This window comes from Etheostoma cragini, chromosome 4 (assembly GCF_013103735.1).
Source record: "Etheostoma cragini isolate CJK2018 chromosome 4, CSU_Ecrag_1.0, whole genome shotgun sequence".
NCBI lineage: Eukaryota > Metazoa > Chordata > Actinopteri > Perciformes > Percidae > Etheostoma > Etheostoma cragini.
Genome location: NC_048410.1, coordinates 25,990,182 through 26,014,966, shown reverse-complemented (window position 1 = coordinate 26,014,966; position 24,785 = coordinate 25,990,182). Strand labels below are relative to the sequence as shown.

The window sequence follows — 24,785 nt, the reverse complement described above, 5'->3', positions numbered from 1 at the left end:
TCCAGACCTGTGAGAGGCACTAATGTGCAACAAAGCATCCAGTTTGCTGCAAATCTAAAAAATAAATTATTCTGTTTGTTGCAGACTTGACAGACAGTTAATCCAATAACCTTTTACTGTTTGAATCCCACCATATTCTGTCGTGTTTTTTTATTTTGCTGTTATGTTTTCTGAAATGTTGTTCTTTGCAAATTCCTGTTGTTTTGCTAACCGTACACACACACAAACACAAACACTTTAAACACACACTTTAAAATGTCAGCCATTCCTGAAAAACTTTACTTTGTGTGACACCTTGCATTCTTGCCTTGTCTTTTTGTCTCACATACACTATATGTTGTGCTATAACTGTTATTGCAAGGTTGAGCCAGGGCAATCCCTCAAGTCACTCTGAATAAGACTGTTGGTCAAATGAGCAAATGTAAGTGTATTTGTTATGCAGTGAGATCACATGTGAGAGACAGAGGGTGTCTCTGGTTTATGTTATGCCAGAGCATGAGCTTATCTAACAAGATGGCTGTTATGGACCTCTTGCCTCTGTGAGACTACTACTTGAAAAATATCCCTCTCCACATTTGGGAGTTGACAGGGCTTACAGCGATTACTGCCATTGTGAAGACTAAGTGTCTTTCCGTTTAAAGCACATTAAACATAACATGTTAATCTCAGATGCTCAAGAGTTAAAAAAAAAAGTTTGGCTGCCGCCATGGTTAGGTATTTATGATAAGAGTTAATTAATTCCTTAGAAGTAGCCTGCTTTCAGCTTGACTTCAGAGCGAAAAAAGAAACGGAAGTAGATCAGAAAGAGGTAGTCAAGTAGGCAGAAGTATTTTTTCGTAGTCCTTTTTTTTTTCCTTCCTATGTTACTAAGCCTCAAATGGACAGTGGTTGGCCCTGAAACAGATGATTGATTTTGTGTCATGCTGGCCCTGCTGTCAACTGCTCCTCCCCACCCCCACCCCTCTTATAGCACCTAGTTGGCCTTTGTTCTCCATTGTGTGTCTCTCATCCCGTCTGGTCCTAGTCCATGCAGGCAGCTGGAGATTTCTGTGTTAATGGCGGGCCACGCTGCGCTCCCAGGATACTCAACCACTCAGACAACAACCACATGAGTGCTAGAGTTAAAACATCATCCAGTGACAATATATCCCAGTCTCATCTCCGGCATGTGCTGACTAAGCTTAGTTGTTTATATTTGTGTGCAGTTGGATAAAAAGTTGGCTGCTTTAATTGTGATTAAGGCCAATGATTGCTTTGCTGTAGTGAGAAATGGTTTGTTCCAGCGCACCACATAATTGTTTTATTTTGACTGGTTCAGAGAGTTTCCGAAAAAAAACTTGTATACAGTCATGGTTAAAGTGCTTTTGAAAAAGCGCACTGTTTTGGCTGTGTGAGTGCTTGCGCGTAATGTTTCTCTCCTTGGTTGTGCTCAAACTGTTATGTCACCATGACAATCAAAGCAATTGTGAATCATATTAGATTGTAATATTAACAATGTAGATCAAGGTTGTACAACACAGTATTGCGCAACAATATGCAGTTGAAGTACCTTTATGCTACACAAATAAAATAAAACAAAAACAGTAATTCTTGTAGTACATTTTTAACCGGTTAACCGTATTTTGAAAGTTGTTTGTAATAGTTAAAAACAATATTTTTTTGCATGATAAAAGAAAAATAGTCCTCACAATCAATTGTACATTTTCTTAGCTGCCAGTTAATTTTGTTAGAGCTAACTTTGCACTTTAAGTTTTATCAATATATATGTGAGATGGAGGTTATTTGAACCAATTTGTACGTTAATTTGATTGCTATAAATATGCACGTACTGCTACCTGCCTTCCGGGATGAGCGTGTTGAGCCAGGCTTCGGTGATAATCATCACGCATCGGTTCTGTGTGTATTTGTATTTCATCCATTTTATGTGCAATCTATCTGTCGTTGGTGAGTATGTGGCTTGGCAGTGGCGATCTGTATGGTAGTTCCCTTAGCTGGTCTAGCAGGCCCAACCGGCATCCTTGCTTCTGCTTTCTCTCCCGTCCCCGCCTTCGTCGCCTTCTGGTCTCAACAACAATCCACCAATCGCATTGAACAGCCTTCCCTTAGCTGTGATATAATCACAACATATCACAGACTGAAGTGAGCCATAGCTTTTATAAAATGGTCCAAGTATTTTTATTTAAAAGGTATAGTCACATTTTTATTTAAATATACACTCACCTATAAGATTATTAGGAACACCATACTATTACTGTGTTCAACCCCTTTTCGTCTTCATAACTGCCTTAATTCTACGTGGCATTGATTCAACATGGGTGGCGGCGAAGGTCAGGGGCCTCGACGGACCAGACCCGGGCGGCAGAGGCTGGCTCTGGGGACGTGGAACGTCACCTCTCTGTGGGGGAAGGATCCGGAACTTGTGCGGTAGGTGGAGCACTACCAGTTAGATCTGGTGGGACTTACCTCTTCGCACAGTCTCGGTTCTGGAACCGTACTCCTGGATAGGGGTTGGATTCTGTCCTACTCCGGAGTTGCCCAGGATGTGAGGTGCCGGGCGGGTGTGGGGATAGTCACAAGCCCCCGGCTGAGCGCAGCTGCGTTGGAGTTGACCCGGTGGACAACAGGGTCGCCTCCCTACGCCTACGGGTGATGGGGGGGGGAAAACTGACTGTTGTTTGTGCATATGCACCAAACAAGAGTTCGGAGTATTTGGCCTTCTTGAAGACCTTGAATGGAGTCCTCTATGGGGCTCCAGTAGGGGACTCCATAGTTCTGCTGGGGGACTTCAACGCATACGTGGGCAATGATGGAGATACTTGGAGAGGCGTGATTGGGAGGAACGGCCTCCCTGATCTGAACCAGAGTGGTTGTCTGTTGTTGACTTCTGTGCTAGTCATGGATTGACCATAACAGACACCATGTTTGAACATAGGGATGCTCATAAGTGTACGTGGTAGCAGAGCACCCTGGGCCAAAGATCAATGATCGATTTTTATAATTGTTTCATCTGATATGAGGCCGTATTGTTTGGACACTCGGGTGAAGAGAGGGGCAGAGCTGTCAACTGATCACCATCTGGTGATGAGTTGGGTCAGGGGATGGGGGAGGACTCTGGACAGACCTGGTAAGCCCAAACGCGTAGTGCGGGTAAATTGGGAACGTTTGGAGGAGGCCCCTGTCCAACGAACTTTCAACTCACACCTCCGGCGGAGCTTTTAGTGCATCCCTGTGTAGGTTTGGGGCATTGAACCTGAGTGGACTTTGTTCAAAGTTTCCATTGCTGAAGCTGTGGGCGGGGAGCTGTGGTCTTAGGGTCTTAGGTGCCTCAAGGGGGGGTAACCCACGAACACCCTGGTGGACACCGGTGGTCAGGGAAGCCGTCCAACTGAATAAGGAGTCCTTCCGGGATATGTTATCCTGGAGGACTCCGGAGGCAGTTGCAAGGTACCGACGGGCCTGAAGGGCTGCAGCCTCTGCCGTGACAGAGGCAAAGCAGCGGATGTGGGAGAAGTTTGGAGAAGACACAGAGAAGGACTTTTTGGTCGGCACCAAGGTGTTTCTGGAAAATCGTTTGCCACCTCAGGATGGGGAAGCGGGGACTCATCCAAGCTGTATACAGTAAGGATGGGACGTTGTTGACCTCAACTGGGGAGGTAATAGAGCGGTGGAAGGAGCACTTGGAGGAATTCCTAAATCCAGCTGACACGCCCTCTGTGGTGGAGGCAGAGCTGGAGGATGATGGGGGATTGTTGTCAATTTCCCTGGTGGATGTTGCTGAGGTAGTCAAACAACTCCACAGCGGCAAAGCCCCAGGGATTGATGAGATCCATCCAGAAATGCTGAAAGCTTTGGGTGTGGAGGGGCTGTCTTGGCTGAAACGCCTCTTAACATTGCGTGGAAGTCTGGGACAGTGCCTAAGGAGTGGCTGACTGGGGTGGTGGTTCCCCTCTTCAAAAAGGGGGACCAGAGGTTGTGTGCTAATTACAGGGGTATCACACTTCTCAGCCTTCCTGGTAAAGTCTACTCCAAGGTCCTGGAAAGGAGGGTTCGGCCGATTGTCGAACCTCGGATTGAAGAGGAACAATGCGGATTCCGTTCTGGTCGTGGAACAACGGATCAGATCTTTACTCTTGCAAGGATCTTGGAGGGAGCCTGGGAGTATGCCCAACCAGTCTACATGTGTTTTGTGGATCTGGAGAAGGCGTATGACCGGGTCCCCCGGGAGAAACTGTGGGAGGTGCTGCGAGAGTATGGGGTGAGGGGGTCCCTTCTCAGGGCCATCCAATCTCTGTATAACCAAAGCGAGAGCTGTGTCCGGGCTCTTGGCAGTAAGTCGGACTCGTTCCAGGTGAGGGTTGGCCTACGCCAGGGCTGTGCTTTGTCACCAATCCTGTTTATAGTATTTATGGACAGGATATCGAGGCGTAGTCGGGGAGGGGTTGCAGTTTGGTGGGCTCAGGATCTCATCGCTGCTTTTCGCGGATGATGTGGTCCTGATGGCATCATCGGTCTGTGACCTTCAGCACTCGCTGGATCGGTTTGCAGCCGAGTGTGAAGCAGCTGGGATGAGGATCAGCGCCTCTAAATCTAAGGCCATGGTTCTCAGCAGGAAACTGATGGAGTGCTTTCTTCGGGTTGGGAGTGATTCCTTACCCCAAGTGAAGGAGTTTTAATACCTTGGGGTCTTGTTCGCGAGTGAGAGGACCATGGAGCGTGAGATTGGTCGGAGAATCGGAGCAGCCTGTGCGGTATTACATTCTGTTTATCGCAGCATTATGACGAAATAGGAGCTGAGCCAGAAGGCAAAGCTCTTGATCTACCGGGCAATTTTTGTTCCTACCTTCACCTATGTTCATGAAGGCTGGGTCATGACCGAAAGAACGATCTCCAGGGTACAAGCGGCCAAAATGGGTTTCCTCAGGAGGGTGGCTGGCGTCTCCCTTAGAGATAGGGTGAGAAGCTCAGTCATCCGAGAGGAGCTCGGAGTAGAGCCGCTGCTCCTTCGCGTCGAAAGGAGCCTGTTGAGGTGGTTCGGGCATCTGGTAAGGATGCCTCCTGGGCGCCTCCCTGGGGAGGTGTTCCAGGCACGTCCAGCTGGAAGAAGGCCTCGGGGAAGACCCAGGACTAGGTGGAGAGATTATATCTCCTATCTGGCCTGGGAACGCCTCGGAATCCCCCAGTTGGAGCTGGTTGATGTGGCTCGGGAAAGGGAACTTTGGGGTCTCTTACTGGAACTGCTGCCCCCGCGACCTGATACCGGATAAGCGGTCGAAGATGGATGGATGGATTGATTCAACAAGGTGCTAAAACCTTTCTTTAGAAATGTTGGCCCATATTGAAAGGATAGCATCTTGCAGTTGATGGATATTTGTGGGATGCACATCCAGGGCACGAAGCTCCCGTTCCACTACATCCCAAAGATGCTCTATGGGGTTGAGATCTGGTGACTGTGGGGGCCATTTTAGTACAGTGAACTCATTGTCATTTTCAAGAAACCAATTTGAAATGATTCAAGCTTTGTGACATGGTGCATTATCCTGCTGGAAGTAGCCATCAGAGGATGGGTACATGGTCGCCATAAAGGGATGGACATAGTCGGAAACAATGCTCAAGTAGCTCCTGGCATTTAAACAACGCCCAATGGCACTATGGGGCCTAAAGTGTGCCAAGAAAACATCCCCCACACCATTACACCACCACAACCAGCCTGCACAGTGGTAACAAGGCATGATTGATCCATATTCTCATTGTGTTTACGCAAAATTCTGCCTCTTACATCTGAATGTCTCAACAGAAATCAAGACTCATCAGACCAGGCAACATTTTTCCCGTCTTAAACTGTCCAATTTTGGTGAGCTCTTGCAAATTGTAGCCTCTTTTTCCTATTTGTAGTGGAGATGAGTGGGACCCAGTGGGGTCTTTTGCGGTTGTAGCCCATCCGCCTCAAGGTTGTTTGTGTAGTGGCTTCACAAATGCTTTGCTGCATACCTCGGTTGTAACGAGTGGTTATTTCAGTCAAAGTTGCTCTTCTATCAGATTGAATCAGTCGGCCCATTCTCCTCTGACCTCTAGCATCAACAAGGCATTTTTGCCAACAGGACTGCCGCATACTGGAAGCTTTTCCCTTTTCACACTATTCTTTGTAAACCCTAGAAATGGTTGTGCGTGAAAATCCCACTAACTGAGCATATTGTGAAATACTCAGACCGGCCAGTCTGGCACCAATAACCATGCCACGCTCAAAATTGCGTAAATCCTCTTTCTTTCCCATTCTGATATTCAGTTTTGAGTTCAGGAGATTGTCCTGACAAGGACCACACCCGTAAATACATTGAAGCAACTGCCATGTGATTGGTTGATTAGATAATTGTATTAATGAAAAATTGAACAGGTGTTCCTAATATTCCTTTAGGTAAGTGTATTTGTATTGATAAATAATAATGTTCGCAATAAAATGTGCCCTCCTCGGCTGGCTGCTGGCACATGAGGCATACCGCTATGGTACACGGTGCCTGTGCTAGCCTACACTAGCAGCTAGCACAGGATATTTTTTGGCTTAATGTTAAAGAAAGGCACACAACAACACAAACAAGCTAACCAATTGTGACGGCAGAAGACCAGTAACTAACAGATCAAGGCAACCGCGACTTCTGTTTTCTGAAATGTAAATTACTGTTTATTTCAATGAAGTCTGGTGGATTTAAATACAGCATAAAAACAGCTTCAGTTCCCCATTGTAAATGGCTATCTGACAGCAAGGTAAAGCGCTGAAAATATTTTAAATATAGTGTACACTTGAACAATTACTTTGCTGATTTTAAACCAGCTTTATTTCATGGCAGTGAACAACTTCACTCAGCCCCTCCTTGTCCGCCTCTCCCTCTCAAAACACATTGACAACAGACCTTTCTGTGAATAGCCACCCCTCTCCGTGCACACTCTAATCGACCTCAGTTCTGTACATCTACAGCTGGGGATGCCCCAATTGATCAAACGCCGATCATTATCTGTCAATATTTACAAATACAGTGAGGAAAATAAGTATTTGAACACCCTGTGAACCCTCTGAAATTGTCAGACAAAATTGTACACCTTCACAATGCTGGAAAGGGCTATGGGAAAATTGCCAAGCAGCTTGGTGAAAAAAAAGGTCCACTGTTGGAGCAATCATTAGAAAATGGAAGAAGCTAAACATGATTGTCAGTCTCTCTCAGACTGGGGCTTCATCCAATATCTCACCTCGTGGGGTCTCAATGATCATAAGAAAGTTGAGAAATCAGCCCAGAACTACACGGGAGGAGCTGGTCAATGACCTGAAAAGAGCTGGGACCACCGCTTCCAAGGTTAATGTTGGTAAAACACTAAGACGTCATGGTTTAAAATCGTGCATGGCACGGAAGGTTCCCCTGCTTAAACCAGCACATGTCAAGGACCGTCTTAAGTTTGCCAATGACCATTTGGATGATCCAGAGGAGTCATGGGAGAAAGTCATGTGGTCAGATGAGACCAAAATAGAACTTTGGTCATAATTCCACTAACCGTGTTTGGAGGAAGAAGTATGATGAGTACCATCCCAAGAACACCATTCCTACTGTGAAGCATGGGGGTGGTAGCATCATGCTTTGGGGGTGTTTTTCTGCACATGGGACAGGGCAACTGCACTGTATTAAGGAGAGGATGACCGGGGCCATGTATTGCGAGATTTCGGGGAACAACCTCCTTCCCTCAATTAGAGCATTGAAGATGGGTCGAGGCTGGGTCTTCCAACATGACAATGACCCAAAGCACACAGCCAGGATAACCAAGGAGTGGCTCTGGAAGAAGCATATCAAGGTCCTGGCGTGGCCTAGCCAGTCTCCAGACCTAAACCCAATAGAGAATCTTTGGAGGGAGCTCAAACTCTGTTTCTCAGCCACAGCCCAGAAACCTGACTGATCTAGAGAACATCTGTGTGGACGAGTGGGCCAAAATCCCTTCTGCAGTGTGTGCAAACTTGGTGAAAAACTACAGGAAACGTTTGACCTCTGTAATTGCAAACAAATTACAGACTGTACCAAATATTAACATTGATTTTCTCAGGTGTTCAAATACTTATTTGCAGCTGTATCATACAAATAAATAGATAAAAAATCATACATTGTGATTTCTGGATATTTTTAAAAATAAATTTAGATTTATGTCTCTCACAGTGGACAGGCACCTACGATGACAATTTCAGACCTCTCCATGATTTCTAAGTGGGGGAATTTGCAAAATAGCAGGGTGTTCAAATACTTATTTTGCTCACTGTAACTCGTGATCAGGTGCTCGGCATTAATCTCTTCTGGATAAACTACTACACACAAATAGTTAAACACTCGGCCGAGAGCAACAACTGTGTGCCTGTGCCTGATGATTGCCTGTTTATGTGTAGTGAAGTCCTCCCACGGCCGCCTCCCACCCACTTTATTGGCCAGCCATTGCATTTGGTTGCTCTGGCACGCGCATCGATACTACGAACAAAACAATAGTTGGAGAGTCGTCACCCAGCAGAGCATGTCAAGTTTAAGCTCACAGCGTAGAGTGAGGAAAAAAAAGGCGGCACCCAACTACCAGATAGTAACACAAGCAACCATAACTAGTTCTTTTGGTGCCTATTTCTTTCTATCATCGCCACATGATGCTTAATTTTTCTTGTATTATGAATCTCACTGTGTTTCCTGCACAGCAAGTGGTTGCAGCAGAGGAGAGTTTAAGTTTAGTAGCAAAGATATCAAGTGAATACAGCACATGGATGTACAATAAAAAAGGTACAGCAGAGTTTGCAGCTTTGTGTACTGTAATCTGTAGCATGAAAAGTCAACAACGCCCGTTTTCCGGGGCGTTCTTGACTTCGAATGTAACGCACCAGAAGAAAAAATCGAACACATACTCGTATACTGCAATGAGAATGGGAGTCCATCATTAGCAGATTTTCCAGTTCAAAAACTCTCCTGTATGTGCTAATTTGTGGTAGGAAAAGGGTATAAGAAACAAGACTGAACTGTGATTCTAATTCATAGGTTTACTAAAGAGTGACACACCATCATATATCAGAGCCATATATTAGAGCATGGGTGTCAAACTCATTTGAGGTGTGGGGCCGCAACATTTAATTTGATGCCAAGTGGGTCGGAGCATTATAATCATAGTACAGCTCATCATAGCTAAAAAAAACAACAAATTCATGTGTTTTCCTTTTTGTTTTAGTGGAAAGAAGTAAATGCTAATGCTATTTTGTTAGCAATTATGTAGCTGGCTTTTAAGCTGCTTCACTGACCTCTTGGCTCCTAGTTAAAACGGACTGCTGTTTCTTCAGACCCACCAGCAACTCATATTTTTCTCACTTATTATCTCTCGTCTCAGTTGTCCTTGCAGGCTCTCGTATTTTTCACCTTGCTGAGTCTCAAAGTGGCATTGAATATTATATTCCTTAAACACTGAGGTGTTGTATACACACCAGGCACACAGGTTTCCCATTCACCTCTGTGACTAAATAGGAAGCTGTCCATTTTTCTTGGAAAACTCTAAACTCAGTATTAGGGCTGCACAATTATGGCCAAAATGATAATCCCAATTATTTTGATCAAAATTTTGATCGCGATTATTCTCAAGATTATTTGTTGATTTTAACCAAAACAAATGTTAACGTCACATAGGCTATTTACAACTGCGAGAGGGAGTGTGAGGAATGCTACTCACCGAGAGACGGCTGACTCATTATGAACGAGTTAAGCACGGGTCGAACGGCGGAAACACACGTCGTGTGTGTATGAAACGTCTGTATCGTCACTGCGGTGCATTTTTATGAACTATGATATTCTGGCCCGGGTCCAGGTCCAGCAGCTCCGTCTCCCACGCTGTTACTCTACCAACTGAAGTTAGTTGCATTCAATAACTTCTTCTGTGTTCTTTGCCGTGACGGCTGCGATAGCAGAGTTACTCGCGGAAACACTGGTACAAATACAGGTTTGCCCCTCATACTTAACAATATACAAATACAAAACTGTAGACAAATGTCAGAAGTGTGGACCAGCAGCCTCTGTGTGGCCGGGCGCGGAGAGAGAGAGTAGGAGGAGGAGGAGGAGAGATCCAACACAGGCACGGCTTTACAGACGGAATGGGTCATGTAACGCAAAATTAAACCATATCCATATAAACAGCATTGCAGCGTATGCGAGGACATAAGCACCGGTGCGTCCTAGAGGAGCTAACAGCCAACAGCTAACAGACGCTAATAGCACTGCTCACTCATGTTGTATAAAAAACAACAGACGGGACAAAGTTCTGCGTTTACTGGTAAACCTTGAGACCGATGTATAACCGACTGCTATCTGTTGAGTTTTGCTCCCGTTACTCTGTCCTCTGTGACTGTCTACAGGGGTCTTCAACGTTTTCCAGGCCAAGGACCCCCAAACTGATGGCGAGATGGAGTGGGGACCCCTAATTATATATATTGTATAAAATTGTGTTATATCAAACTGGTCCTATAGTGCCATGTGTGCATTGATGACTGAAAGACATCTTCTGCCTCCATTTATCTGTTTAGTACAGTGTGTTAAATTCATGTTAATGTGTATTTAAAGACATTTCAATTGGTGGAAAAAATTGCAGGGGGGGGGGGGGGGGGAATATAAAAAAAAGTCTAATCAACCAAAACTTTTGCGACCCCCATGCAGTACCTCCGCGGACCCCCTAGGGGTCGCGGACCCCCTGTTGTAGACTCTACATCTAGAAACTAACCTGCACGGGGTGCAGGGAACTACTCTGATTGGCTCATGATCAGACGGGTTGACGGAGCGGTAGATGGGCTATGCAAAAAACCCGGAGCGTTCTAGGAAATGACGCTAGAAGAAAATAATCGCTCAAACACGCAAATTTGATTGTGGGAAGTCAAAATCGTGATCGTGATTAAAATTCGATTAACCTTTCAGCCCTACTCAGTATCCACTTTTCTCCTTTTTGACAAAACAAACAAACATTTTGGCTAATGAGGGTGTAAAGGCGAGTACAAAAGTAAGTAGATGTGTCTATCTCAGCATTGTTTTTTCTTCTTCTTTTCTTTCAGAGGCTCCATATCTAAAACAGTGTGCCCCCTAGCGGACAATTTAGGAACAGTTTATTAAATCAATTCTAGCTCATGTCTCATTGAAATTTTTCACTTTCAGATTTATTCTGCGGGCCAGATTAAACCCCTTGGCGGGCCGGTTTAGGCCCCCAAGCCTTACGTTTGACACCCCTGCATTAGAGAGTTTTGCAATTTCCTAAATTTAATGTTCTAAGCTATCCCGTTATGCGATTGGTTCCGAGGTGGTCACGTGTTTTGTGGACTCCATATTGGATACCAACATTCATCTGATTCCCATGGACAGTGCAGGGAATAGTGGAAAAATTTAATGAATTATTAAATAATATGACCAACTGTTTGCTAGCTTGACAATTGACTTGGACCGAGTCCAAGTGTCTTTATTAGGTTTAAAATGATATTGTAGGGAAAATGAAACACAGCTTAGATGGGGTGTTGTTCGACTTTTCACAAGTTTAGACGCTACACCGACATTTGCCAACGTTAGCGCAACAGCGTTTGCCGAGCCCACTATGTAAATATTAAGACTGCCTTTGTGTGTTTCCTATATCTGGGTCCACGTTATCAACATAAGACCTGTGGCGTTAGTGCTCCTTTTGTACCATTTTATTGAATGAAATATTAGATGGGTGGGTTTTTAGTACGTTACACACAACGCTAACTGGCGATAATTAGCCTGTAAGTATGCTGGCGGAAATTAGCTTAAGTTGCAGAGCCACCCGGCAACTTCTGCAGTATAGTTTGGGCGTACTAACCCAGACAGTATTGTTGCCCAAAATCAACCTCTGCTGCTAAAAGCAGTCAACCCACAGTCATTTTTTAAATTGAGACACACATATCGTGCCTTTTCCCGGAGATCATGGCCATTATTTTAAGGCAACCATAGGGGTACACTTTTATTAGGCAAAGGTAAACACTGGTCAGAGACTTATTAGGCAACGTGGTCACTCACTACAATGGGCCTTTTTTAGAGGCCCATTTACAATTTAGAAGCTAAATACACACTGCACACTGAAATATTTCTGTTAGGGCCTTTTACATATTGACAAATGTTGATAATAACATGTATATTCCTGTTTATGGTGAAGATAAGCAATTTATCTCAAGAGGGTAAAACGTCTTTAGAGCATCTTTTTTTACAGCAATGAGTTTCACATGTTCACCTGTTTCTCTGTGCTTTTTCAAATAGTGCCTTGCATTAGCTAGGATAGGTTACATTACCTAAAATTTACCTTAGTTAAAGTTAGAGCTCGTTTCAGCGGACCAGCATAACGTCAGTTAACTTGACCAGCCTGGTTCAATGTCAAAAAACATGCTGTTTGGGAGTTCCAGGTGTACTCATTGAAGACATTATCATATGCTAGTTGTGTGGTGATGCCTGGGCTGCTCGATTATGGAAAAAAGCATAATTACAATTATTTTGGTCAATATTGAAATCCCATCTATTTAACACAGTTACTCTTTGACTTTTAAAATCCTAACTAGGCTATCTGTCCAATTTGAGTTTTCTCTTGCACAACTAAAACAACTTTTGAACGAACATATTCCACCAAAACAGTTTCCTTACTGAGGCTATTTTGCAGTGGTACTTATGCTCTGTGTTGAGCATAGCACCGCCCAAGACAATTGTGATTGGCTTAAAGAAATGCTAATGAACCAAAGCACATCACCAAGCGGTGGACAATTACTTTACCGGCTGTCAGACTTATTTGTCCATACCGCAGCGTGAACGTCCTGGTAACGTTACAGAAACACACAGGAAATATCACTGGCTATTGCTACCACAAAAAGGTTTAATCACTTTGAAGGTAAAAGAAGAAACACAAGCACTGAACAGCCCAGGAGTTTGTGTAACAATAGGTGACTGTGTCCTGCAACAACAAAGCAAAATCACTTCAACTCTTGCTTCATCCCTTTTCTTTCTCCGCTGCCTTCACTTGCAATCGGAAATATTGATCCACCCCGCCGCTGCCACTGAAGCTTTGAATATTTGCTGTTAAGAAGTACCGAAGTGCTAAAGCTCAAAAAATTGTACAGCTAAGCCCCCTCAGTACAAGCCTTGTATGTATGTATGTATGTATGTATGTATGTTTGTATGTATGTGAATCTTATGTAAACTGCTGTTTTTTAATGCCAATCGAACGGATTTTACGTACATATTGATACAGTAATTTTTACTTCCTGCACACTGAAGCAGGCTAGGTGTGTGTGTGTGTGTGTGTCTTTAAATGTGTTAGGTGAGTGGGAAATAAGATTAACAATGAACCACATATGCTGTTTGTCTTAAAGGCAGGCCTTTTTGATTTGCCTGTTTTTTATCTTAAATTTCCTCCTCCTGTGTAGGAAGTTTAGTAAGTGCAGCTCGACCTGCGCAGTTGTGGAGAATGGCTGATATATCCTTATCCTTCTTGCAGCAAGCATGTGTGCGGGGGCGGACTGAGGGGGCTGGTGTATTCTCACTGGACTGGATGTGTTGTGGAGGATTTTAAAGGCACAGGTGGACACTGTGCAAGCATGGACGGGATGTTCAAACTGAGTTCATGTTAGGGCTCTAATGATGCACCCAACTTTTTTTCGATTTGGTTCATGATTTTTGACCCACGATTTTATCCAAACCTCGTAATACATTTTTTCTGCCACATGGCATGGTTTTGTCATTGATTACATCCAAGTTTGCAACACAGTAATACCACAAATGCCTTATTCATTGATATTTTTTGATTTCCATGTTGATTGATCCAACACCAAAGATTTTATTGGACCTTAAAATAATGTTTCCAAAATCGTTTCAGTGGTTTATTGACTCTTTGGAATGAGACATAAGAATATAGGTCACAATTCCTCTCCCAAACTGTAGGGGGAACGAAGAGGAAACATGCTTTGGTGCCTACTGTAAAGGAGCTGGTTGGCAAGTAGCTAATGCTAATGTAATTCTTGGTGGTTAAAGTAAGATTACGACACTGTGTAACACGCTCAATTATTTTTAGTATGATTGTTTTGACCACGGTTAGTAACTTTGGGCTAGCTAACCCACAAATTCATCAGTTACGTTAACTGCATGGATAGACGACTAATCTAATGGTAATTTAGCTATCTCTGTTTTCTGCCTCAGTCTCTCGGCACTGCGAGGCTTTAGTCAGGATGAGAGCTGACAACAGCCCCTGAACACATCCATTCCTTAGTCAGCCCCCAGCCAGCAAGCAACCATTCTCTATTATTACAGCCCAGGCTGGGGGACACATCCACAGTCAACCCTCGGCCAGCTAGCAACCATCCCGGTCAGCACTTAACTCCGGTGCTAAGGACGCTAACAACGCTTTACTGAACTGTCAGGAAACAGACCCAGACACCCGAGTCAAACAGCGGCCACTTGTAACGTAACACCTCCGTTAGCGTTACCCCCTATTTTGCTTTTAGTAAAGTTAGCTATTCTGTCTGATAACTATCATATTTTGTTTTCACAGTTTGAGCTGTTGAACTTAGGAAAGAGGTACAGGGTTCCTTTGTGTAAATATAACAGGTATAAGCACTCATTTGGCCCTATTGCAGTAAAGCTCATTAATGAGCAGAGATGAAAGTATGACTATGAATATTTTTAAGGTATATCTGTGACTGTGATGGATGAATGAAATTGGTTTTGTTTGTTTGATGTATGGCTTTTATCTTATTTAGTATAGGAAATCGTAAATCTGCAATTTGCACAGGCCCTCTAGTAGCCCATTTGTTGACTATATATTTGTCTTTTAATTGTTTTTTAATCCTGTGCTTGTCGTTGTCTGTAACTCTTGCAGCAAAGTTGCTCAGTGTCCAATGGAAATTTCTCCTTAGGGAGACCAATAAAAGTACTTTGACTTTAAATTTACAAGACAAAACACGAATCAGGCACTTAAAGGCGAATCAAAGATGTTGTAGCACTGGATCTGGACGGGAAGGATAACTCTGGAGTTGGAAGGGGTTTGTCACAATTCTACCTTCTCTTCCGCGAAACAGGTTTGTGGAGCCGAGTGTTGTGATATCACTTTAATTTTCCAAATCGTTAGAGCCCTAGTTCATGTATAATCCTTCTAGCGGTCTCCTTGAAGCTATATGTGGAAACAACATTGTGGATAGACCACTTTGCCATGTTGGGCAGTGATTGACACCATCCCGCCAACCAATCCGATACATACCTTGCAGAGTTTTACAATACATGAATTTATTTGCAGCGGTCTGCCACAATTTCCATTGACCAGCCCGGTTCTATGTGAAAAAACAACTCCAGAGCAAAACAAACTTAACAAACTTGCTCTCAATGAACTCATTGAAGACATTACCGTATGCTAGCTGTGCGGTGATGCCAGGTTTTAAAGCGTGCTGTGTACCAGGAGAGTGATGTTCTCTTTAGATTACATAAATCATAGTCTCGCATTGCCAGACCTTACTCCAGAACGCTGTTCTTCCACACATAGATCGCAGGAGAAGGGAGAAAAAAGAACGCTGTATGTTTTCATTTCTTTAAACCAATCACAATCTGGTTGGGCGGTGCTAAGCTCCGAACACAGCGACGCTGGCTTTGCAAAATTGTCTCAGGAAGAATAATATAAAATTAACTTACTATTCACACAATACAGTAAAATGAGATGTTTTTTTTATAATTAGCTGGTTAGCTTACCTAATTTGCTCTGACCAGTGTATCATTGTTTGCAACGTTACTTTGTCGACAGCAATCCTACCATAATCAGCCCTAAAACTTCCTTGTTGCATAGCAAAAGACGTAACGTTAAACAGTCTTTGTAAATCTTCATAATCATTCCCAGAAGGAACCAAGCAAGCCTGCCTTGTTGCACCATCCAAATGTTCCTCAAAACCATTTTCAGCGTGTAGAGGTGAAGCTAAAGAAAAAACATAGTTAAACCTAGTTGCATATTAGTGACACTGCAGTTGTTTGCAAGAAGCGTAATGGTTGTCAGTGAGGTAGAAATCCCTAATTCAAAACTTGGAGGATCAGCTTGTCGCTAAAATGCTAATTGCTGATCCACCTTAAAGCCAGTCCACCTTTAAGTTAGTAATGCCGTTTACTCACTTTTACTAGCAGGTAGCAAGCAATACATGGGAACCTGGCCTGACAGCACTGCTGCATTTATCGCTAATTTCATAGTGTGTGTGTGTTTGTGTTTGTGTGTGCGCTTTTAACAGCTAAGTAAGTTTTGTTTAATTCTCTCGGCATCGGCACTCTTACTCTCTCTCTCTCTGGCACGAGACACCCGTCTCCAGCCTGCAGTTCAGTGCGCTATGGCAGTGCAAATCACTCTTTTTTTCTCTCTGCCTTTAAAAAAGAAAAAGAGTTGTGAAGCCAACAGCAAAGCTCAACTTTACTTTTAATGAGATCAAACAAAGTAAGGAAGCGTCCAACAAGGAGTTATCAACAACAAGAGTTTGCAGCAAAAGAGGGAAAAGAGGGAAAAATACAAATCTAAAAATAAATTGTATGATCAGGAATGGAGGAAAAGCCTTGATATCGTAGGTGAGGCGTTTCAACCATGGTTTCAACGCTGCAGACACCTCCATGATTTCAAAGGAATGAAAACTGATGAGGGCTCATGTTATGGACAAGTGAGTTACAACAAAAGCTTCCCTGTTATACTGTTTGCTGTTTCCAACAGGTCAGTTTAACCTCGTCCATTTGCTATTGTTTGTAATGGCTGCTCCCAACTGGTTGGTTTTGCAGCGGTAGCAACAGTTTGCTAATCTACATCCTAACGTGAGCTAACATCAACTCTGCCATATTTTGTTTGGTCATCAGAGACACTTAACAGTCGTGGTTGCTATGAGAATCTGCGCCACGAATCTGGCGGGCGGAGATTCTGAAGGGGGATTGTATTTGTTTGGCAGTTGAGTTCAAATAACAGTCTTTGCGCAGAATCGTTTACTGCACCTTTTTTAAGAAATCTCAATAAAGATTTAGTTTTTCTTTCTAAGTGTTTCCCTGAGGGCAGGGCTCACACACAGTGTTGCAGTGGTGCAACACCAAGCTGTCGCAGGCTAGAAGTTTAGCAGAGAGAGAGAGGGCAATAAATGTTGTTCCCTGATATTTTGTGATGTAAACCCCTCCCACAAAAGCCACTAGTGAGCCTCTAAAAGGAGCTCACGTTAAGGTTAGCTGGGGATCTGAGAAAAGTCTTTGTTACTACATTCACTCCACCTCCAGTGTACAAGCCTGAGTGTGTGTATTTGCCACATTGCTAACAGTAGTCCTGTTTGTTTTTAGCATTCTGCATCATATTATTAGGTGTTTGCTTACCAGTGAATGAAACATGAAGTAAAATTGTGGTCCTTTCACCTCTCAGCTCTTAAGCAGCAACCCAGCGGTACTCGTACAAATTTGTGTTTAGGTCGGAGCCCTGAGTTCAGGGGAAGGGGTTAGACAGTGCCCCAAGGAGATGCTACTTTCAAATCTTCATAGTTACAATCAACATTACCAACCCTGCCTTTAAATAAGAAAATGGTAAAGCACTCTTGGAGCAGCGATTTTATTTTTGATAAATAAAGATATGTTTTATTGTTGGCCTAAATGCATCTGCTATGATTTAATGTTAACTGAATCATATGTAAATTAAAGTAATATTGAGTCCATGGGGTGGACTACACTTTTTATGTACCTTATCTGCATGTGCCTGATAATCAAAGTGCTTATTTTAGGACAGTACAGTGCACGTCTGTCAGTACTTAAATATGTCGGATCACTAGTAGAAGAGAGGGGTATAGTGTTATCTGAGAGATGATGAAAGAGAGTCAGAGAGGGTATCCTTAGCTGTTCATTTTGTGTGTATGTTCCTCCCCCTTGGACTTGTCTCCAAAATGGCCTCTGTTCTAGTGGAAGTGAAAGACTTTGTCGAGCCTGCTGGTAATTTGAGCCCGGTATTCATGGCCAGAGGAACAAACGAGGAAGGAAGGGAGTTGCTGGGGGAGGAGGAGAAGGAAGCAAGGTAAAGAATGGCGATCCTTCTTTGTAGGGAATTTACCTCCCTAGGTCACCGTCTTGTTCTTTTGGAAGAGTCCCAAATAGTTTCTCCCTTTCTGTTTATGAGTATGGTGGCTATTTTTGTGAGGCAGCGATCATGGGGATAATAAAAAGCCAGTGGTTTTAAAAAAATATCTGGATGGGGTGCCATGGGATCCACTACATCCTTTATGTCTTAGTAGATTACAAACTCATGCTGTTGTCTTATCAATGTGTCCTATGAGTCGTGCTTAAAGAGGAACAGTGTTTGAATAACCAAACTCCACCTTCCAGTAGCGCCTGAATGTCCACACCTGTGTGTCTCTGTTTTCAATGAAGCCATTTGAGTTGAGTTCTGTAACCAAAAGCTAGCTGACATTTCTTGTTGATACTTACCAAAGTGTGTGTAGCAAGCTGGATAGGGTTGACATTCTCTGTTTGACAGTGAGCACGGTTGAACTGACCTTGACATTATTGAAAGTCCCCAGCCTTGCTGTGGTTGCCCTGGAGCTGAAAAGCCAGGGCATCAGTCGCTGTAGCCTGGGGACCGCTACAGAAATGTCATGCATCCTGTTGCTGTGTCTCGCTTCAGGGAAATCAGCATTTGTTTTCAAAGTTAGGGTTATTTTTTGTTGTGCAAGACTGGCTTTGCTTTTTCGGAAATTTATAATGGTGAATCTGACCAGTTTGGTTTGTGGGGTAAAAGTATTTGCATGTACCTGGGGAATGATCTTGCTATTTAAGTCAGATTGACTCCCTAGTATGTGAACAGAGCACAGAAGGGCCTGTTTCCCTTTCTGTAGCCGTGGATGAGAGGATAGTGCGGAATAGGGAGAGATGAGAGCAGAGGAGTCTGGGTCAGTGTTTCAGCAGAATGTAGTCACATGACAAGAGGGCTGGGCCACACTTTGGATGAATCCATCCAGGCATCTTGGAGGAAGGCGCCTCCTGCTGGTTGCCTTTTATCAATGCATCCTATTGGGAGGCTCAGTGTAAACAGAGTTTTAAAGCCCCTTGTTCTTTTCTGCTTTCTGAATAGCCTCCCCATCCACCCCTCCATGTTGGAAGCCTCTGTATGGATGAGAGACAGGCCTATCGCACCAATTCCATATTGTTATCATTTTAGGAGCATGGATATGAAAGCTCTCTGCTGCTTCTCAAGTAAAGCTTGCATTGTTAACATGAGTCAGCATATCAGCTTCGTCATTAGAACTGTAAGAATAGTTTACCTGTTCCACTCTTCAATTAAAACAAATGTTGTGTCCTCAAGTAAAGGAGCCCTGGTAATATGAATATTACTTTTAACAGAAAATGTACTTTTAGTCAATAGCTGAACTGTGTCTGTGAATTTGAATTAGTGCCTCTTCAATTTCGACCTGTACCTTTTCCCAAAGTGACCTACTGTTGGTAAATTGGCTTGTTGCTGGTATTCCTCATACATTTATTTGCACAGACATTTTTAATGATAACAAACTGCGCTGCATTGTATTTAGCAACCAAATTTATAAAGAAAAAAAAGGATTAGACTGGGTTGCCAATGTAACAGGCAGATACTCATGTTTTAATAAATATTAGAGTACAGCCAATAGTTTTTTGTAAGGCAGAAATTTGACACTTATAGCAGTAAAAACACAGGAGTAAATAATAAAATAATAAAATTACTAACAACTTCCTTGTAGGGCCGTAATCAACCAAAGATAATCTTGGTTGACTAAAGTCCTGAAATTTCGACTAATAATCTACTTGGGTGGGTGTGGAGGGGTTGGGAAAAAAAAAGTTAGATTAATTAACTTTACTGTCCTGCAGTACTTGTCCTTGTTGGCTATTTGCAGTATATTAAATCATTTTGACCTAATTATTTTGCACTGAAATGACACTCGTCTGTCTGCTCTGACAGCACTGCATCAGCGCTCTATGCATGTCCTCGGCTTCGCGGTCTAGACACGACTAGACTAATAATTGAAAGCTTTTACTCTTAAACACAAAAGTTACGTCCACTTTAATATAAACTGTGTATTTTAACATATCTGTGGTCAAGCTCAGTGCCTCGCTGTGTTGTATAGTCCATGCAAAATGGTGTGGCGTGCTGGCGCTGGATATTAACAAGTTCTTCAAACCACAGCCCTCCACAACAGCAATGGGCCTCATATCCTGAGCAATAAAGTCAACAATTCCTTCCGTGATATTATTTTTGCGTTTGGACGATAGAGGCTTAACATCCAGCGGGGTCTGGGTGTGTCTGGGGAACGCTACCGTCGTTGCGTGTGGGTGCGCCGATAGTTATAAAACGATTATCAACTATAATAACTCTGATATGTTAATATAGCCTTCTCAAAACAGACAGGGCAACCTAACGCAGAAAAGTTAGTTTATCGTTTTTAGGTGATATGCCATATTTGTAGTAGTTGACCGTAAAGGTCTATGCTTCCACCTGATGAAATTAACAAGGCAAAAAATTGACCAATCAGAATTTTGGTCAAGCCAGAACGTATCGACCAGTAAATCGACTAGTCGACTGGGAGATTACAGCCCTACTTCCTTGTAGTGTCATTTCCAGGACCCCGGTACTGTGCATGCTGGCTCATTTCAATAGTTTACTGTTAAACTGTTATTAATTACACCTGTGCTTTTCCTGCTATGACAGGTTGAAATGCCTCTCTGCCATTAAATTGGTTCTTTCTATACCGCAGGTACGAACCAGTTTATAAAAGATATGACTTATGTTAGGGCTGGACAATATATCAGTTTTATATCGATATCCTAATATGAAAACAGATATCGGCTTTATTTTGGATATCCTAACGTGGCATATGTTTTGTGTTTTCCCGGTTTTAAAGGCAACATTTCAGTAAAGTGATGTCATTTTCTGCACTCACTACTATTTGCTTATAACCACTTCGTCATTATATTATTGATAATTATTTATTTAACATCTCATTGTGTAAATATTTTGTGAAAGCAGTCAACCCTACAATATTGTCGCAATATTGACATTGAGGTATTCGCTCTCCTGTTAGCTCACCTGGTTAAGCATGCAACCTATGTACCAAAGCTCAGTCCAGCAGCGGCCTGAGTTCAAGTCCAACCTGTGGCCCTTTTTAGTAAATTTTTTCCCCACTCTTTCTTGTTGCAGATGTCCTATTAATTAAAGGCAATAAAAAAATTATAAAATAATCTTAAAAATCTTAGAAAAATATTTGTATAAAATAAATAATCTGGAAAAAATACTTTTTTTTAAAATATTTACATCTGAAAAACTCAATAAAAACACATTGAGATAAATTAGTGGTGCACACGGTCCATTTTTTACACATTGGTATCATTCTGATGAGAGCTGCCATTAGGAAAAAAACTAGCCAAATTGGCTAGGAAAATGGAGCTACTGCAGCTAATGCCCATAGCTCTTGGTTAGTTAAAACGGCAATTATGGGGGTACAATCTAAAGAGTGTATTTGTGGACCTTACTAGACACACAAAATGCAATTATGTCTGTGCAACATGAACATAGATCTTACATGACAAAAAAATGCGCTTTCAACTCCGACATTGTTTAAATTCACCTAAGCTGTTAGCTGTTAGCTATCTGCTGTCTGGGATGAGTGAGTGTGTTCAACCGGGCTATGGTAATAATCCTCACAAAGCAGTTCATTTGTAGCATATTTATCCATTTTCCAGATCTATCTGGCGTTGGTGAGTAGGAGTCCTTGTAGTTGCAATCGGTGTGGTACTTTCATTATCCAGGCTAGCGGCTCTTCTTCTGCTTCCTCCTCACCCTCCTTGCGCGGCCGAAAATAAACCAACAAACGCCCGCTGATCTGGTGGATACTCCTCAGAAAGCCGTTTATGCCTTCACGGTGAAATTTTTTGTTTATTTCCCCCTCAAAATAGGCAATTGAGCATTGTAGTGTTTCTGACCATATTAGTGACTATGTAACTACATGGAAACAGACCTAATTATGTTTGTAAAGGTGCCCAGTATCAGTAATTTCTGAAAATAAATAACAAAAGTTTTTTTTTTAAGGCTAATTTTAACTAAGGGATATATTTAATTATCATAAGAATGTGTTTTCTATACAGAGATATCCACATCAATAAATATCGGTATCGGCCGTAACATCAATAGTAATAACGGTTATCGTATTGGCCACATTTTTCACATCGGTGCATCATTGAGATAAATCAATGTTCTTTTGTGTTGCTCACGCTCTATCATGGTGAAATGGTGTTTTTTGTTTTGTTCTTTTTAGCGATGCTCTGATACTGTATATTGGGCCCATACTGACTCAAATAGCTGGATCTGGTAATGGTGACATTAGGGCCGATGTATTCAATTCCATGTTTATAAACATTATTTTCTGGAATTGTGTTTCTTGTTTAAGTTTGACTAATTTGCTGCTGCATAAAAAAAGGTTTAAACTTAGACATATTATCCCAAGTCACTTTCACACAGCTGTTTGATTTGATTGTTGCTCTCTCTTCTCAGGCCCCCCATGACCGTGAGCCGTGGGCTACGGCTCGGCGGCGCCCCACCTTTGGAGTAGTCTGTTGCTGTAATTGGGACCCTGTGATTCCTCACCTCTCCTCCTCCCCTCCCTCCCCCCTCCCATCCTCTCCCTCCCCTTTCCCCTCCTTCCCCTCTTCCCCCCCTCCCACGCGTCGCTGTGCTGGACGTCATGAGCATAGTAATCGCGCTGGGAGTCACCACACCTGAAACGTCTTACTCAGATATGGCTGCTGGATCAGAGTAAGTACTCATTACCTGCTAGCGGGACTCAAATACGTGGCTGTGCCCGTATATTAAAGAAAAAAATCTTTTAAATTACAATCAAGGTCTTATTTTGGTAGTTTTGCCCATCAGTTTATCTGCCAAATTACTTGCTCACATCTGTGATGCAGCAACATTGCTCAAATAGTCACAGTGTTACAGGTGGTAAACAAGTTTCCTGTTTAACCTGGGGCCTTTACTACAAATCAAGATCAACATACCCTGGGTATAAGGGTATTCAGTTTCCTAACAACCGCTTTGTCCCAACTGTGGTTAACACTAGTTAAATCAGCCCACGGTTTCCCAATCTAGTGGCACGTGCGTTTACATAAGAGGTGATGTTTGCATAGCTAGCAGAACTACATATTTTTTACATATATTTTACATCAGTTGATCAAACTATAATTCAACATTAAATATGGTGAACACAGATACTGTACGGTTTTACAGGCATAAAGCAATATACAGTGCCTTGGGAAAGTATTCGGCCCCCTTGAACTTTTCAACCTTTTAACACATTTCAGGCTTCAAACATAAAGATATAATATTTTCATTTTTTGTGAAGAATCTGCAACAAGTATGACACAATTGTGAAGTGGAACAAAATCTATTGGATATTTTGAACTTTTTAAGCAAATAAAAAACTGAAAAGTGATGCGTGCAAAACTTTCGGCCCCTTTACTTACTGCAGCAAACTCACTCCAGAAGTTCAGCGGGGAGACACACCAAACGTGGAAGAAGGTGCTCTGGTCAGATGAAACCAAAATTTTTGAACTTTTTGGCCACAAAACGATATGTTTGGCGTAAAAGCAACACAGCTCATCACCCTCAACACACCATCCCCACTGTCAAACATGGTGGTGGCAGCATCATGGTTTGGGCCTGCTTTTCTTCAGCAGGGACAGGGAAGATGGTTAAAATTTAGGGGAAGATGGATGCAGCCAAATACAGGACCATTCTGGATGGAAACCTGTTGGAGTCTGCAAAAGACCTGAAACTGGGACGGAGATTTATCTTCCAACAAGACAATGATCCCAAACATACAGCAAAAAAAAGTAATGGTTCACGAATAAACTTATCCAGGTGTTAGAATGGCCAAGTCAAAGTCCAGACCTGAATCCAATCGAGAATCTGTGGAAAGAACTGAAAACGGCTGTTCACAAACGCTCTCCATCCAACCTCACTGAGCTCGAGCTGTTTTGCAAGGAAGAATGGGCAAGAATTTCAGTCTCTCGATGTGCAAAACTGCACAAAGCTGCAACATACCCCAAGCGACTTGCAGCTGTAATCGCAGCAAAAGGTGGCTCTACAAAGTATTAACGCAAGGGGGCCAAATAATTTTGCACGCATCACTTTTCAGTTTTTTTATTTGCTAAAAAACTTGGTGGTGATTCTTCACAAAAAAATAATTTTTTTATATATTTATGTTTGAAGCCTGAAATGTGTCAAAAGGTTGAAAAGTTCAAGGGGGCCGAATACTTTCGCAAGGCACTGTAATTGCTGCTTTCTAAAGCAGGAAGGAAAGCTGGGAAAAAAATAGCAGATTCTGTAAATGCAGGAATCACAACTTTAGCCTATTATTTCAGTTGCTACCCTGGCAGGGGTAAGTGATCTTGAGCGCAAATAATAAATATAAAAACATAATTCAAAACGATGGGCACATTGGCAACGCACGGCTCAAGAAGCCGACAAATAGCCTATACTTAATTTCCTACGCTGATAATCTATATCTTTCATAAAAATACTAGAGCTGCGCAGCGATTACAATTTTTTATCGTGATTAATCGCATAATTTCCCAGATTAATCGCGATTAATCGCAAAATGAAATAATGAATTCAAAAGTAGTGTATATACAGTGGTGTGAAAAAGTGTTTGCCCCCTTCCTCATTTCCTGTTACTTTGCATGTTTGTCACACTTAAGTGTTTCGGAACATCA

The 24,785-nt window shown here is 42.6% G+C and overlaps 1 protein-coding gene across 5 annotated transcripts in view; it reads left to right on the top strand.

Moving 5' to 3' along the window:
• The window catches only part of setd5 (SET domain containing 5), a 62,876-nt gene that overhangs the window by 4,926 nt on the left and 33,165 nt on the right, over window positions 1-24,785 (top strand). For all 5 annotated transcript variants that reach the window (XR_004656180.1, XM_034868183.1, XM_034868182.1 and 2 more), the window contains exon 2: window positions 22,567-22,827. Coding sequence is in view for 4 of the 5 variants with exons in the window: in XM_034868183.1 (XP_034724074.1) it covers window positions 22,757-22,827 (71 nt within the window). In the remaining variant the exon portion in view is untranslated. The remainder of the gene's footprint in view (window positions 1-22,566; window positions 22,828-24,785) is intronic.